Genomic DNA, 15,914 nt, shown 5'->3' on the forward strand with positions numbered 1-15,914 from the left:
TTTCTTTCTTTCTTTCTTTCTTTCTTTCTTTCTTTCTTTCTTTCTTTTTTGTTTTTGTTTGTTTGTTTTTTTCTTATCAGTTACATTTTATTAACTCTGTATCCCAGCCATGTCCCGCTCTCTCATTCCCTCCCAATCCCGCCCTCCCTCCCTCATTTCCACCGTGCCCCTTGCCAAGTCCACTGATGGGGGGACCTCCTCCCCATACATCTGATCCTGTTTTATCAGGTATCTTCAGGACTGGCTGCAAAGCCCTCCTCTGTGGCCTAACAAGGCTGCTCCTCCCTTGGGGGGTGGGGAGGCCAAAGAGCCAGTCATTGAGTTCCTGTTAGAAATAGTCCTTGTTCCCCTCACTATGGGAAACCAATTGGTTACTGAGCTACCACAGGCTACATCTGAGCAGAGGTTCTAGGTTATATCCATACATGGTCCTTGGTTGAATGACAGTCTCTGAGAAGACCCTGTGCCCAGATATATTTGGTCCTTGTGGAGCTCCTATCCTTTCCCCATCATACTAACTCCCCTTCTTTCATAAGATTCCCTGTACTCTGCGGAAGGTTTGGTCACGAGTCTTTGTATCTGCTTTGGAAACACTGCTAGTTAGAGGGGTTCTTTCAAATATCACAAGATTAGCCTCACAATCTAGATTCTTCTGCACCCTTTCTGCTCTGCCAAGTGGGTGCTCCGGGTCTAGGTAACATCTGAAGGTGATAAGCCCCTCCCAGAGGGCCAGGGAGTGACCGGAGGCCTCAGAAAAGATAAAGAACATGGAGATGCCTGTAGAGGAAGCTGCTGGTGGAGGCCCTCCACGTTGCATGTGAATGTGAATTATCACAGCAGTCAGAGAGCCTCCTACGAAGAGCTAGGATTTCCTCCAGTGTCCCCGACAGCATTCCATTTCGGATTTAACAAGTCCCTAGAAACTTACTCATTACCTGCTAGACTGTTCCAATTGTTAGAAAGGTCTAGACTTCACTTTGAACCAAGCACCTGCTTCCCGGATGTCTGCATCCCCTGGGTGAGTATCTGCCCTTTGGTTTACAGCAACCGAGTTCCACTTCCCTCTTACCCAGCAGCCCACTGGGTATATGAAGATGACTTTCAGTTTTCATACTGGTGTTCTCCAAAGTGCGCCTAGCAGAGCAGTTGGTTTGCATGATGTTACTAGATGTCCTTATAAAACAAACAGATAAAACCTGGCTCCGTAAATAGCATCCGTGGGCAAACCAGGTTAAACCGGGTCAGCCAGGTACGCTTCCTGTAAGGTTCTCAGATCATTTACGATGAGCCCAGAGCCTGGATTCCAGAAGGGAAATACAGGACGGACTGTTCCCTAAACCTTTGACCTTAGAGCCCCGATTTCCCCCAGTCTGTCCTTTGCTGGTTTCCACAAGTACTATGAGAAATAGCCTTCCGAAACTCCTGCATAGCTAGATGCTTGCTGTCATGTTACTATGCTGAAAACTGGGTGACCCCTGCTACTTACTTGGAGATTTTTCTCGCCATCTTGAATTTTCTCTCTGAGGGCTCTGAGATGCCAGTGTTGCATGCTCAGTTTGTTTGTTTGTTTGTTTGTTGTTTTGTGTGGTATGGATCCTATAACATTCAGGACATACTTACAAAGCAAAGCATCTGCTACTCACCTGAAATTCAGATTTAACTCTGCACTCTTCATTTTAATTTGCCAAATCTGACATTCTTTCACTTGAAAACATGACCCTCCTGCCCCGCAGACCGAGACTGAGGAACTGAGGGCTTTGGAAGCCTCCTTCAACCCTGCTTCTCCATGAGATATTTTTAAAGCAGAGGTAATTAAATTTTTATGGATTATTGGAGTACAGGCTGAAGTTGACAGATACCAGATATCTTTTTGAATCTACTAGCAAAATCCAGAAGGCTACTTCCCTCCCTTTTCCCTTGCTCATAACTATGTGTATGTTTTGCTGATTTTTAATTCAGTATGTATGCATATTTATTTTTAATTTAATGTCTGTGTTTGGCTGATTTTTTAATTTCAGAGCCCTGGTTGCACATATGCTTTATAATTATTCCTCTTTCATCATCAGTCTACTCATTTTGATTGAAACTAACACAGGCAAGACAAGCTATGGGTTTGTTTGTTTGTTTTGTTTCCCTGACAGTTCAAAACTGTTCAAAGTAAATGAATGAATTACTCACACTCTCTCTTGGAAAGCTGAATAAACCATATTGGTGACACTTAGAAGAAACAGCCAGTCCTTTTCCTCACCTTTGGGATGTGTCATTGAACTACAACTTTCCCAAACTCATTACTGTACATGCCACTCACCTGTGCTGAAGGCAATTCTGTTGCAGGATGTTGTGCAAAACCAGAACATCTAATTGCTATGATTAAAATAAAACATTTCAACCACACACAAGCTGTTTTTAAGAAGTTGAACTACTTCCCAGAGCCTGCTTTTTTTTTTTTTTAATTGAGGTGTGGAACTTGGCCCTCAGAACAGGTTGGATCATCTCCAGTGGGTGTGGGACTGGGGTAAGTCAACTGGGTCTTCCCACAGAAATGTCCTGAACTCAGAGGAATGGGGCAAGGTGAACACGAACAGTTCAGGGAATCTGAGCTGAGGGCTGGGCAGGCATGGGGAGTGGGTGGGGCCTGGGTTCCCATCACAGCACGTGAGCACTGCACAAGGAGCATGGAGGGCTTGTGGGGTACTACTCTAAGTCATGCTAGCTAGAACTGACCAAGCATATGGCTTATCAACAGTGACAGCATTCTGAGGCCTGGCCCTGGAGCAGGCACCTGCTTATCTTTCGCTTGTGGCTTCAGTGCTGGGGAGTGTCAATCCTGACTCAGGTGCTTGCAGCAGAGAGTAGAGCACTCCAGGGAGGTGTCTTGGGTCTTTGCAGAACAACAGAGTGGGAGACACCACGGAACTGGTGCTTTCATTTGTTTGTCTGTTTGTTTGTTTTAAGGTAAACATGTAAACTGGAATTGAAAATCCAGCTCTGTCCTATGCTTAGGCTAGGTTTTTAACATCAGTCTTCCTATCTGTAAAATGCAGTGCCCATACTGACCTTAGAATTATTGTGGGGGTTAGACACGATGGCAGATATGAAAGTCCTTTGACCCAGGGATCAGCCTGGAGGATCAGCACTGCCCAGTGTCCACTTGAACACTGCTATTTTCAGCAGCTTGATGGGGATGACAGGTTGCCATCAGAATGACAAAAAAGAGTACCCAGCTGAGGAGAAAGAAGCATGTCTCTTATATAGCCTGAAGCAAAAGGAAAATATTCTGCAATTTCTCTTAATTAGGGAAGAAAATATTTCCTATTTTGGAAAATGACATATCAGTGGGTAGGAGTCCCTGTGATATGAACAAATCCCCTAAGGACATCTTTATGGTCAGAAGACACAGGCTCTAGGTAAGTGTAATGCCTAATGAATGTTTCAATGATCTCCCAGAAACCTGTCACTAGCTCTGCCCAAGGCGCTCCCTCCCTGCTGTCGTTGTTAAGCAAGTACCCAAATGTACACAAGCATAGTTCTAATCCACTGAAGGGAAAGTAATGATGGCATTATGGCTGAAAAACCCCCTCCTACTCCCCCACCGCAAGATCGCACCCCCAGTGGAGGAAAGTTCACTATGTGTAAATTGGTGTGTATCTACGAGTTACTGTGGCAAGGCAATTGAAAACATGGCTATCCTTGGAGTCACCTCCATTGTCGCATGTCGCAGAGCTTCATGGCTGCTCCCACTGCAGTGCCAGCAGGCCCCTCAAGTCCTCCCATTCCCCTATTGTTACTTGTGTTTACAGCTTAGTGTTGCCCACTGTGTGCTAAGAGTACACTAGCTCATGGCTGCCAGAGGCTCTGCTTACAACTCTGGGAAGGCACAAGGCAATCTTTATGCAACCTGACTGGCCCATCCTCCTTTCCTTGCCCAGGCCAAGAATAGTCAATGATCATGTTCTGGAAGAAACCCCACCTTGTCACTGGGCGCTCTGAGCCAAGAGGAGAAGGAACAGCGCTGGAGGCACATGCATGATGCCAGTCAGCCAAACCTAGAGGAAGCAACGTTCCTTTCAAATCTATTGCTTTCCCTGTTTTTGCCTAAAGGACTGGTTTAGACCTGGTGCTACTTAGTAAAGAGAATGCTCTCCATCCCTCAGTGCCCTCAACCCTTTCTTTCTCTCACCTCCTATGTGATACATGTTTGTAAAATACCCAAGAGGCAGAATATTTATGTATATATGCACTTTAAAGAAAGCTCATGTGTAAATAAACCTTTTATGTACAGTGATGTGCCTGAGAAGTCTTTTAAATATATCTTTCGCGGTAGCTACCAAAATGCAGAGCTCTATCTGCTGTAAAGACATTGGTATAGAAATGCCCTTGGGATGCTGACCCAGATCCTAATGAGGCCCGAGACTCTTCATGCTGTGGCTCCCCTGCCTGGAGCTGCAGGACATCCTGCAGCTTCTTCCTGAACTGCAGTTGTTTTGGTTCTGTGTGCTTTGGTTTTCCTGCTGCAAGAGGCTTCCTTTAAATATAAGACACTGGCACATGCTTTTCTCCCAGATGGCATGCTTTCCTCTCTTTTCCCACTTCTAGGAATTATTTAGTTATGCTTTGGATGTCTAATGAAGCATTTCTTTGACAGTACCCTTATCGACCATTCTGAATTAGTCAAATTCTCCAAATGCTCCATATTACCTTCCTAGTACCTACTGTAACTGCAACTTTATATGCTCCTACATATTGTATCCAGTGTGTGTGTGTGTGTCTCTGTGTGTGAGAGGCAGAGAGAGAGGCATTGGGAAATGGGTATGCATTTTAAATAATCTTTTCCTTTACATACAAACATAGGACAAAAATAAAGTCATTCTGTTGTTAACTTGCCAATTTTCAGCAACTAAGATTTCCTGGCACATTGTATGATCTCAGTAGACATGCAATGAATCAAGGGGTCAGCACCGGACCTGTGTACTGACCAGGTCTGTGACTGACCTAGTAGAGTGACCATGATTACATGACATGGCATGTGTACTCACTTAGAGGATTTAAAAGTGTGCCTAGAAATTCTTTTGTGTTTGTTCATATAAGGGAGAGCATCTAAGACAATTCTTGTCCTACTTAAGTATGCATATTAATATCTAAGTGTGTAGAAAAATGAACATGTATATACATCTGTGCTAAAATACATACATGAATGTCTTTGCACCTATGCCTGTAGAATCTGTCTTAGTTCATTTTCTGATACTATAACAGAACACATGAGACACTTTGTTTTTTAAAAGTTTATTTTATCTTATGGTTCTGGAGCTAGGGAGTCTAAAATTGGTTGGTTGTGTCTGTTGGCTTCAAGGTCAGTGGGAAAAACAGGTGTGAACAGGAGAGACAGAAGAGAAGGGACAGCTTCCCTTTCTAACAATGTGCTCTGGTGAAAACAGACCCACTCCCTGGAGAACGGAATTTTTCCTCCTTAATATGTAACCACCCTTAAAGGCCCCACCTCACAAAAGCACCAAAATGAAAACCTAGCTGCCTATGGCTTTTAGAAGAGACAAACCATGTTGAAAACACAGCAACATCAATATGAGAGTCTGTGTGCTTATTTGGGTGTGTGCATCCGTGGGTACATGCATATACGGGTGAGTCATGCTATTCTCTGAAGCTGGGTGGGTCTCCTTTTAGATTTCAAAGTAGGGCATTTATGTACATCAAGAGAACTGATTCATATAGACCGTAATGTGGTTTGACTTAGCCGAAGGCAGACTGTTGAGAAGGCAGGAGCAGCACACAAGGAGCCAGACTGAGCTGCCGACTCCTCTTTGAAGAGGGTTGGTGAGTTGGTGAGCATGGTGGTTTTTAATGTCACCTTGTGATTATTCACAAGTGAATTAAATGCTGGAGATGCTTTATTATTATCTTCTTCCTCTTTTGTGTCACGTTTTATCATTATTAAATTGTTCCCACCTACATTGTTTTTATTAAAGGACAGAGGAAAATCATGATTCTGTTTATTGGACATGGAGGGTAGGGCTTTATTCCCATGCCTGAGCAGGAAGTGAAGAAGACAATGGTATGATGTCCAGGGCACATGGCTGTGATCCTGGGAGCACCTGTTCTGAAATCCTCTGGGAACATGAGGCAAAACGCAGTTTTTATGGCCTCCAATTGGGTTAGTACTAGCAAAGAATTTTGAAGATGGGGGTTGGTGATATGTACTTTTTCAGGAGGGGCCCCTTAACCATTTTTTTTTTTGTGTATTTCATAAGGTTTGGGTCCACTTTGATAGAATAAAATGGTTTCAAGAATCTTAAGCTGATGTTCCTACCCCTTTCATAAGTCCATACGAGGAGACTGCTAAGTGTGACATCCTCACATCCTTGAGAGAGACCGTCCACCCTTTCAGGCTGAGGAGTGGTTTACAGAGGGACACGGTCGGTGACAAAACAAGAAACTGAGACAAAATGTCTGGGAGCAGAATTGACATAATACATATCAGAAGAGTTTCAGAAGAACAAAAAAACAAACAAACAACAAAAAAAAACCCAAAATCAAACAACAACAACAAAACCACAACCAGCCAAACAGAAACCCAAAGAGAACAAATCCCAAGTCTCCACAACAGATAGTGAGAACAGTCCATAGTATGAAAACAGTGAAAGAGCTTTTTTTTTTTTTTCTTTTCTTTTTTAATAAAGAGAAAAGCTAGCCAGTAGAGCAGCAACAGAGCTGGATGATAAAGAAAATCCCCCGACAAAGGCACCTGTGGCTTTTCAGCACAGGCCTCAGTTTTCAAACAGTCAGGAGTCACTAGGATCCCTGTTCTGCTGTGTCATGGGTGTTGCTGTTGTTGCTGATTTTAAAAGCTGTTTTCTCTTCCTGAATATGAACACATTTAGAAATTCCAGCCTCCCACCAACCCCCAGAGTATCTGAAAAATAAATAATACAAGTCAGGAAAGACCGTTCCCTCTTGGCTGCTGCACTGCCTTGCTAGGTCACCCCAGTCCCCATGAATCTGCCTTGCACAGCTAGTGGGCTCTAAGTGATGAAAGGTACACTGGGGCCCATCCCTAGCTTCTGATGCGCATGCCGACCAATGCAGAGAAACGGGGGAAAACATACTGTTGTGGGATATCAAGGCCCCACGGAAAATGGAAACTTAACTCAGAGCAAACTACTATGTGTTCCCAGGAGCCTCTGGCTGCCCCTCATACCCAGCAAGGGAAGCTCACTTAACTTGTGCTTGGATGATAAGGAAGTGGCCGATGCTGTAGTGCCTGCAGTTGATGCGTAGTGACAAGCTGCCTGGATGGTGTGGGCTCTCCCTGCTGTTCCCAGGATCATAAATGAATCAGACCCTTTGGAGACATTTCCCTGGAGAATGACAGTTTTATTCCTCCATCACACAGCCCCTGGTAGGCCCCCATCCCTCCTCTCTTGCCTCCTTCTCTGCAGGGAGAAGAGTCAGGCATATCCGAAGAGCAAACTACACGGAGGCTCTGGTTTCACTCTGGAGGCTCCTGTGACCTTGGGCACCTTAGCCTCTTCAAGTCATTTTCTTTATTCATACTGTGACAACAAACATAATAGTACCAGGTTTTAAAGCTGCTTCTGGATACTAAACAAAAGCAGGGCATGGCAACTGTCGAGACAGTGCTTGGCCCCAAGGCAGCACCTGCCAGCCATTCCCCTGCTCAGCTCGAGAGAGGTGCTGTTGTGATTGAAGCACATTGACATGCTTTCTGCGTGTAGCTCTAGGTCCCTACATGGCTTGGATAGACAAATCCAAACAGAAGTCAACAGATGGGGATAGAGGAGCCGACCAATGTAGAAAGAACTCAGCAGAGAGAATTTAGCGGTTAGTTTCCTGTGTGCTAAAAGCAGACAGACGGCATGCCTTCACCCAGGCTTATTAGAAACAGCCATTTCTTTCTTTATCAAGGACGAGAGCAGGGAGCATTCTGCTTAATTTATGATGTTTATGTCTCTGAAAAACTTATTCTTCAAAATGTAGTCTGATTTTTCAAATATTCTATGATAATATTTGATCCGATTGTTTTTGAACAAGTGTTTGTAACTGTTCACATGACAAAACCCCAAAGAACTTCCTGAACTGCAGATTCGTGGATATTCAAGTCAGACCCCCTGATTCCTACTTTTAAAGAGTGGTTGTTCTTTTGTACCCCAATGTGGGACACTTGGGAGGACTCTGTCTCACCAGGCTAACGAGTCATCAAAAATGATACCTGGATCATTCCATATACAGGGACATTTGGGAGGCTATTTGTGAATGTATTATCAGTGAATGAAAACCACTATGAATAATCTAAGTCCCACAATAGTTTAACATGTATGTATATGCAGTTGTATAAGCAAGCTTTAAACTAAGATTGAAAGCATGCACATAATTATAACATGATGTGAGATTTAGCTTTCTGGGTGTTTTCATTTGCTTTAAACCATTCTATAGTAAGCATCTATTGCCCTTGTAATTAGGGGAAATGCTCTTTTAAAAACAAAGGCAAAGCAACTAGGTGCGCAGTGCAGAAAACATCCTGAACTCTTATAGACACTGGAGAATGAAGGCAAGTTAGGAGCTCATGTAACCCAGAGTACTGCTCTGAAGACAAGATAAAATGTGTTGAGAGAGGAAGTGGCCTGCCAGGGGTTCCCCACCCTGACCATTAGTGGCTGGGCTACCACAGACCTTAGGTCTCTGGATTTGAGGGCTAGACACTTGGAGCATTCTGTGTTGGCCCAGGACCTGCCTTGCTTCCTTCCTGCTCTGTGAGGGTGACTGACAGACCACAGGAAGTGCGGTGATTCCAAGGGTGAAGAAGGATGTAATAGCCTTTGCAGAGAGACCTTTGTATCTCTCATTCCTCTCTCTCTTTGGGAGTTAGTAGGTCATTTGCAAAAGGCATGGGAAGAGCAGCTGATGAAAAGGTCTAATAATGTGGAAAACTGCTTAACCCTATCGCTCGCTCTATTTCTGGATGTTCCCCATGGCTGAGGACTGTTGAGACCCTGGTTTCCCCGGGAGGTTTCCCAGTGATGAATGTGGTAAAAATTCTGAAATCCAGAGGAATTAAGGAGAAGGCCAGCAGGAGTGATGAGCACAGGATAATCAGGTTTATTATTTTCAAGAAATGGGATTACGGATGTAAAAGGATCCTAGTCCAGCTCCATGGAGAAGACTTTGTGCTTCATCCTGAATAGTGACTCATCTTGAATGCTTCCAAAGACTGAAGTCTCATTATTCTATTTTATGCTTAGGGAAATCCTCTTTTACCTGCCCTGGAATCTGCCTACCCATAAGGCCATGCTAGTCCTCCTGTGTTTACAAACAATAGCCATCGCCTTATCCTCACGCAGTCTCCCATCACTTGATAGCACCCTATAGCAGCTCCTGGGCAGACCGACTATCCTCAGAATGCTCAGCTATTATTGCCATAACAAATGTCATCGACTCTAACCAGAAACACGAGATATTTAGAAATCTCTAGCCTCCAAAGGAACAGCTGTACAAATTCAGGGCTTAGCACAGCTTGGCTACTATCTGTAGTGGCTTCATTTTCCAGGTAAACAAACTGAGGATTCCCTAGGAAACTGCCTTACTTTACTATAAAAAGACAGAGATGGAGAGAATAAAGAGAGGGTTTAAGCTGAGAGAGACCTACTCACCGGTTGTAAGAATTGCAATTAAAAGCTTTTCATTTTACCCCACTTCCTACTGTTCACAAGAGACCAGCATTTCTTTTCTTTTTTTCTCTCTTTCTTGGTTTATTTTTGTTGTTTTTGAGACAGGGTTTGACTGTGTAGCCTTGGCTGTCCGAGAACTAGCTCTGAAGATCAGGCTGGCCTCCAACTCACAGAGATCTTCCTGTCTCTGCTTCTCGAACACTGGGATTAAAGGTGTGCACTATTGCTCTCCACGGTATTCTAAACATTTCTCCAAATTATATTTGTACCGTCTGTCAGTAAAGTAAGGCTTAGCCTAGAACTGACCCTGTACTGCATTGTACAGCTGCAGGGAAGAATGGAGGTTACATTGTTAATGGAATGTGTCATTCAAATAGCAAGAGTCTCCTTCTTTATAGTCAGAAAATAATCACCCTTTGCCTTAGAACACTAGCTTGAAACAGACAGCACACTCCAGGACAACCTAGACCAATGTCCACAAGGCTCAGCTACCCTTTCAACTTAGAGGACCTCTTTGACAGTAGAACAGAGAGTGAATTTGCTGGGACCTGTGGCAGTCTGTGTTCTGGCTTTACCCTGTTTGTTCACTTTCAAGTTTCATATCCTTTTTTCTATTTGGCCTCATTCTCTAAGAAAAGATGAGGCAAAGACCCAGATAAGTCACTAGGCACTTAAATGATTGGTTTCTTGCCCCAGTCCCTAGTCATCCAGCAGTGACATGTTTTGAAGGGACATTCCTTCTTGCCCTAACCCACAGCAACCTCCCTCTTCTCTCAACAAGGTATTGCATTTCCAGTCCTGACGCTTGTTTTGGCATACATCATAATCTCGTCCCCGCCCCCTGTTGCTTCCTGCTTTGCATGGGTGCTAGGCATCTTGCATTCTCGAATCATACAAACCTAGGCTCTGATATTTACTTGGCAACTAGCTGGCTGTGTGGCTTTGTGAACACTGGTTGGTTGATTTGCTAGTTGACAACTATTCTACCTGCATCTGAAGGTTGGAAAGATGATAGCACGCTCAACAGTTGGCTAACATAACTCCAACCTTCAGGCCAATTTCATGGCAAACTGCTTAGTATTCTCTCATGGCCCAGAAGGAGGAAACCACAGAACACATTTCTCTCACACTGCACCCAGCAGATGTGCTACAACTACCCCAGGACTCTTTCTGGTGCAGATAGATTTGGCAGCAAATCCACTATAGCAAACATTCTCGGCAGCATGTAAGGACAGCTCCGATTTATAGGCTCCTTTCCCCTCCTAGATTCCTTGCCTCAGTAATTATCTTGCAGGCAGGCCCACCCTGTCCTGCCACCATTCACACCTGTCAGCTTGCATCTCAGGATAAGGTTCTCATTTGACACACTCTGAGAACTTGCTGTCCAGGCAAAGAAAACTTTACCGTGATGAATCCAACACAAACGTTATGTAACTAGCATGTCAACAAACAGGAGACACAGAGGGACAAGGGAAAACAAAACCACATAAAAGGTGAAAAACACGGGATTGCAATAGGCTCACAGTGTTCTTGTTTTCCAAGCTTCTTAAAACTGATCAAGGTTCTTAAGCTAAAGCATTCCTAAAGGGACTCAAATATTGCAAAAGCCTCTCTTAACTCAGAATTGACGTTAACTTTCATAGCTGAAATTTTAACAAGGTGCATTAGGAGTTTCTTTAGCCAAGGATATATATGCATAATATTGACTTATTTATTAATAGTATCTTATCTACTTTACAGATAAGACAGGCAGGTTTTAACATATATACATATATGTTATATATATATATGTTAAAACAACTCTGAGGAATTCTAACTGAAATTACTTGCTGGTCATAAAGAGTTAGAAGATCATCCAACTTTGTTAATGCAACGAATAACCTAGTAGATTCCTTTTAATAAAACAAATGACTCTTGTTCTTGTTCCTTTTGTAGAGTATTTATTTAGTCCTTGATTTTTGTATTAAAGATTAAAAACAATCCAAAAACCTGCTCTGATTAGTGAAGTATCACACAGCCCCAGGGAAAGACTCTACAACTCAGATGAGGGCAGAGGTCAGTGGTAATGCTATCGAGAGCGCACAGGAGTTCCTGGCAGGCAGTTAGGCTCCTGGCTTACCCTTGCTCTGGGATCTTTGGTCACTTACCTTGGGCAGGTTGTTTCCTTGATCAGGCTTTCAGCTGTTCAGATTATGGACTCTTCCAAATCCAAGACTTTGTGAGGCTGTGGGGGTATGTGAAGGATATCTGGAGAAGCTTGCCGTATCTCCGGACATGAGGCCCAGAGCAGGAGTCGTCTGTGGTATGAGAACCTTGACGGAGACGTGAAAGCACAGAATAGGATACATAGCACTTTGTGTAGGATGGGCTTAGCCTCCCTCTGAGAGATGAAGCTCACCAGAGGCCCCACCACTGAGCTTTTGAAAAGCAGAGAAGGTTGGTGTTGGAGACCGTGGACAGTAGGGAATGTAAAAGTGGAGTCAGCTTTATGAGCGAAAGAAATGACATCGAACCTTGAAGGCTGACCCTTTCCAGCCCAGTTGTTGCCAAGGAGGACGATCCAATCCGTGAAACCTGGGCCAACCTCTGGCTCAGACACATAGGCAAAAATAGAAATGGGTTGCGAGAAGAAATGTGTTTACTTTTGTGATTTCCCTCTGTGCCTCTTAACAGTATTATAATCTCTCTGCAAACAGGCAGTAAGGGCCTGCGGGCCTCACTTCTTCTGATAAACCCTCCCAAATAATTCATGCATGAACCTAAAACCTTAACTTCTTGTGGTAACTACCTGGGCAGCTAGAACTCACGTTTAGAAGGCAGAGTGATGAAGAAGGAAGGAGTGGCTGAGGGACAGCCATAACTGAGTGAACTGGGAAAACCCCTCTCCCAGGTGTAAAAAATACAGCCTTTGTAGTAAATCATGCTATATAAACCAGCTGATTTAGATTCACAAAGTCTATGCCAGGCTTTCTGTTAAAGATTACTTTACCCTTAGGGGTAACAGGTCATGGCTGAGATTATTTTGGACTATTATTTGTAAACTTGAAGGGTGCTAGTGGAATTTACTGGTTACAGGGCTGGTGCTAGACATCAGATAATGCATGGGAATGCCGGGCATGCAAAAGCCTGGTGGACACAGAGAATAGTCAGGGAAGAATCAGGGAAGGAGGCAAGGGAGGTTGGACCCCTGTTCAGGGCATGGAGCATTCCCCAGCTATGTTGTAAAGCTTTGCTCTCTATGACCAAGACCTCTGATTTCCCTTGGAATTCCTAGATGCTTGAAGGGCTTTTACACAGAACATCTTCCTCATCCTGAATGCACCAAGTCCTGCCGCAGGATAAATGTCACTACTATAAAAGATGGCAATGATCTACATACACACAGGTTTTAAACAAGTAGGGCTGGAAGGGGGCAGCCCGAGCACGTGGGACAAAAGATAGGCCTGTAACTCTGTCTCTGTGAGTCAGGGTTTCCGAGGTGACAGCACAGAATAGCAACTGTAGGACACACTGGGTTATGCTGAGAACAGGCAGGACTGATTTGGGGCACAAGTGAAATCAGGAAAGACACAGGTGTGCATCTGGAGTTCCAGAGGCACCTGAAAAGGCTAGGCAACCAGTGCATGCCATTCTGTTCTCCTTACTATTCAGCCACCCAACAGTTACGACACATAGTTACCTGTGGTTTCCAGTGGGAGAGACAAGGACACTCCAGAGTCAAGAGGTTTTGGAGAAACAGGTGCAATGAAGTCATGGTCAAACAATTTATTTACTGTAAACTTTAGACTTTGCTCAGGAAAACAACTGATGCTGTCCCTCCAATCCCTGCCTACAACACTCCATTTGAGCAAATAAACGGAGTGGGAGAGAGTCCATATTCACAGCAGAAAGGTCCAAGACACAGGATGTTCAAGTCCAAGGGTACAGGAAGGAAACTCTCTCCTTAAGATACAGATTTCCAGCAGCAATAAATGTTATTCTTAATACTTGACCAGTGAGGTAGATACAAAGAAACATCATCCAAACATACAGACACAGTCCTCTAGGACCAACACACTTCAGACAGAAACTTTTTAAGTTCCATGCAAAGAGGAACTGAACTGTACAAGAAACAAACAAAACAAATAAGCACTCAAATACAGTTTCTCTCTTCATTTCGAAGCTTAAAAAAATAAAAAAAGGCAGAAGGATGAGCTCCTTCTGCAACTCTCTATACACTTTTATTTTAACGTTATTACACTCAAGTTAAATAGTCTGGTTAGTGTCCTGTCAGGGAGGGGTCTTAAAAAGTAGAAAGCCTGCATTACAGCGGTGAGTCATTTGTCCTACAGTTCCTCCCTGGGGAATCAACGCTAAGGCTAGGCACAGTACCTTGACAGTTCCCAAAGCCTTCCGTGCCTGGGGGGTCCTCACACAGCAGTTCACTTTCTTTCTCCTGCCCCAGCTGACATCCGCTGGCCTCCCCTGTATAGTCTGTTCTGCCATTGCTGTTGCTGGAGTAGCCATTCCCATAGGTCTTCGAAGAAGACCTGCGCAGGCACAGAAGCTCCTGAAAGGCAATCCTGAAATCCGGGCTCCGGCAGTAGATGAGAGGATTGAAAGCAGAGTTGACATAGCCCAACCAGTTAAGGAGGATGTAAACTTCCTTAGGGATGAGGTTTTCCTTGATGGCATGCACAACATTGACAATGAAGAAGGGCAGCCAGCAGAGGGTGAATGTGCCCATGATGATGCCGAGGGTCTTGAGGGCCTTGTGTTCTTTCAAGCAGAACTTGGAGGACCTTCGGAGTCCGTGACCACTCCGCCCATCCTGCTCCACCTGGCTGAGGTTTTGGGCATGGAATCTTCCCTCAGATTTGTCTATCTTCTGGAGCTGCCTTTTGGCCACTTGGAACACCCTGGAATAGACAAAGACCATGACCACCAGGGGCACGTAGAAAGACACAATGGAGGAAGCAATGGCATAGGCCTGGTTCGTGAAGAAGTCACAACAAGTCTCGTTGGTGTAGCAGGTGATGGCTTCCTTGTTGGTGGCACGGTACCAATGCATCTGGATGGGCAAGAAGGAGGTAAGACCGGACACAATCCACACCATCAGGATGACCACTCGGGCCTTATTCTTGGTCAGCAGGCTCTGGTACTTGAAGGGCGCCGTGATAGCAATATAGCGATCCACTGCAATCACACACAGGGTCTCAATGCTGGCTGTGACGCACAACACATCAATGGAAGTCCAGAACTCACACCAGAAGTTGCCAAAATTCCACATATTCATAAGTATGTGACTAGCCCCAAATGGTACCACTGCTAGGCCCATAACTAGATCAGCACACGCCAAGGAGATTATGAAGTAATTGGTGACGGTCTGTAGTCGCTCGAACCTGGCAATAGCTGTGATGACCAGCACGTTGCCAAACACGGTGGCCAGGACGATAACCGACATGACGATGGCCATGCCCACCACCCACGCTTCGTCCCGTTCCTCGTGGTCTGGCGCACGGCTTCCGTTGGGTGCCAGCAAGAAGTCGCTGCCGTTCCCGGGTGGCCCCATTGCCGGCAGGCTGGCAGGTGAGCGCACTGGCTTTTGGTGCCAAGGCGCTCTCAGCGGGTGCACCTCCGACGGGGCGCAGCCGGCCGGGGGCGGACTCCTGGAAGCTTCATTCAGCGGCCGTAGGTGGCTGTGCTGGGGGCGCGTCCTGCACACTCAGCTCGTTGGGTAGTTGAGGCTGGCAGTGACTGCTAGTTGCAGCCTGAACGCAGGAGAAGCAGCCTCGCAGTGCGTCCTGCCCGTTATGTACACTGGACTTTAGGGGAATTGCTCCGTGACGTGAAGCAACTTTGGGCCAATGGCGCGGTCGCTTGCCCGGAGGGGCGAGGCAGCAAGGGCCAACCCTCCCCGCCTAGCGCCTCCTCCTGGGGTTGGCCCGGGCGGGGCCCAGCTGCTCCCCGAGGCTAGGCCACCACTCCCTTCCAGCTACCCTAGCTGGGGGCGGGATGGGGAGGAGGGGAAGAGAGAAAAATCTGGGGCTGCTGTACGACCCGCCAATCAGGCGCTGTCTGGAGGTCCTACCTGTCCGTGCAGGTCACTTCTGCGGGATGAGGTCTCTGGATGCGGGCGGCACAGGGTGCATTTTCCTTAAGGAGCAGAGACGGAGCAATCTCACCCACTCACACACACAGGAACAAACGCACCCGGCCGACCTGGACGTGCTCAGA

General features: G+C 45.4%; 1 protein-coding gene across 1 annotated transcript; it reads right to left on the reverse strand.

The window, feature by feature from the left end:
• Positions 1–13,448: 13,448 nt before the first annotated feature.
• Adrb2 (adrenoceptor beta 2) lies at positions 13,449–15,435 on the reverse strand. The gene has a single exon (XM_055622750.1). It carries the CDS (start codon positions 15,247–15,249, stop codon positions 14,002–14,004), a length of 1,248 nt encoding a protein of 415 aa, XP_055478725.1. The 5' UTR covers positions 15,250–15,435; the 3' UTR covers positions 13,449–14,001.
• Positions 15,436–15,914: the final 479 nt, after the last annotated feature.

Source organism: Psammomys obesus, unplaced genomic scaffold, assembly GCF_907164565.1.
Source record: "Psammomys obesus unplaced genomic scaffold, mPsaObe1.curated_primary_1811, whole genome shotgun sequence".
In the NCBI taxonomy this organism is placed as follows: Eukaryota; Metazoa; Chordata; class Mammalia; order Rodentia; family Muridae; genus Psammomys; species Psammomys obesus.

What these genes read in the sequence shown, in the direction of transcription:
- Adrb2 (XM_055622750.1), bottom strand. Translation starts at nt 15,249, where the DNA reads ATGGGGCCACCCGGGAACGGCAGCGACTTCTTGCTGGCACCCAACGGA.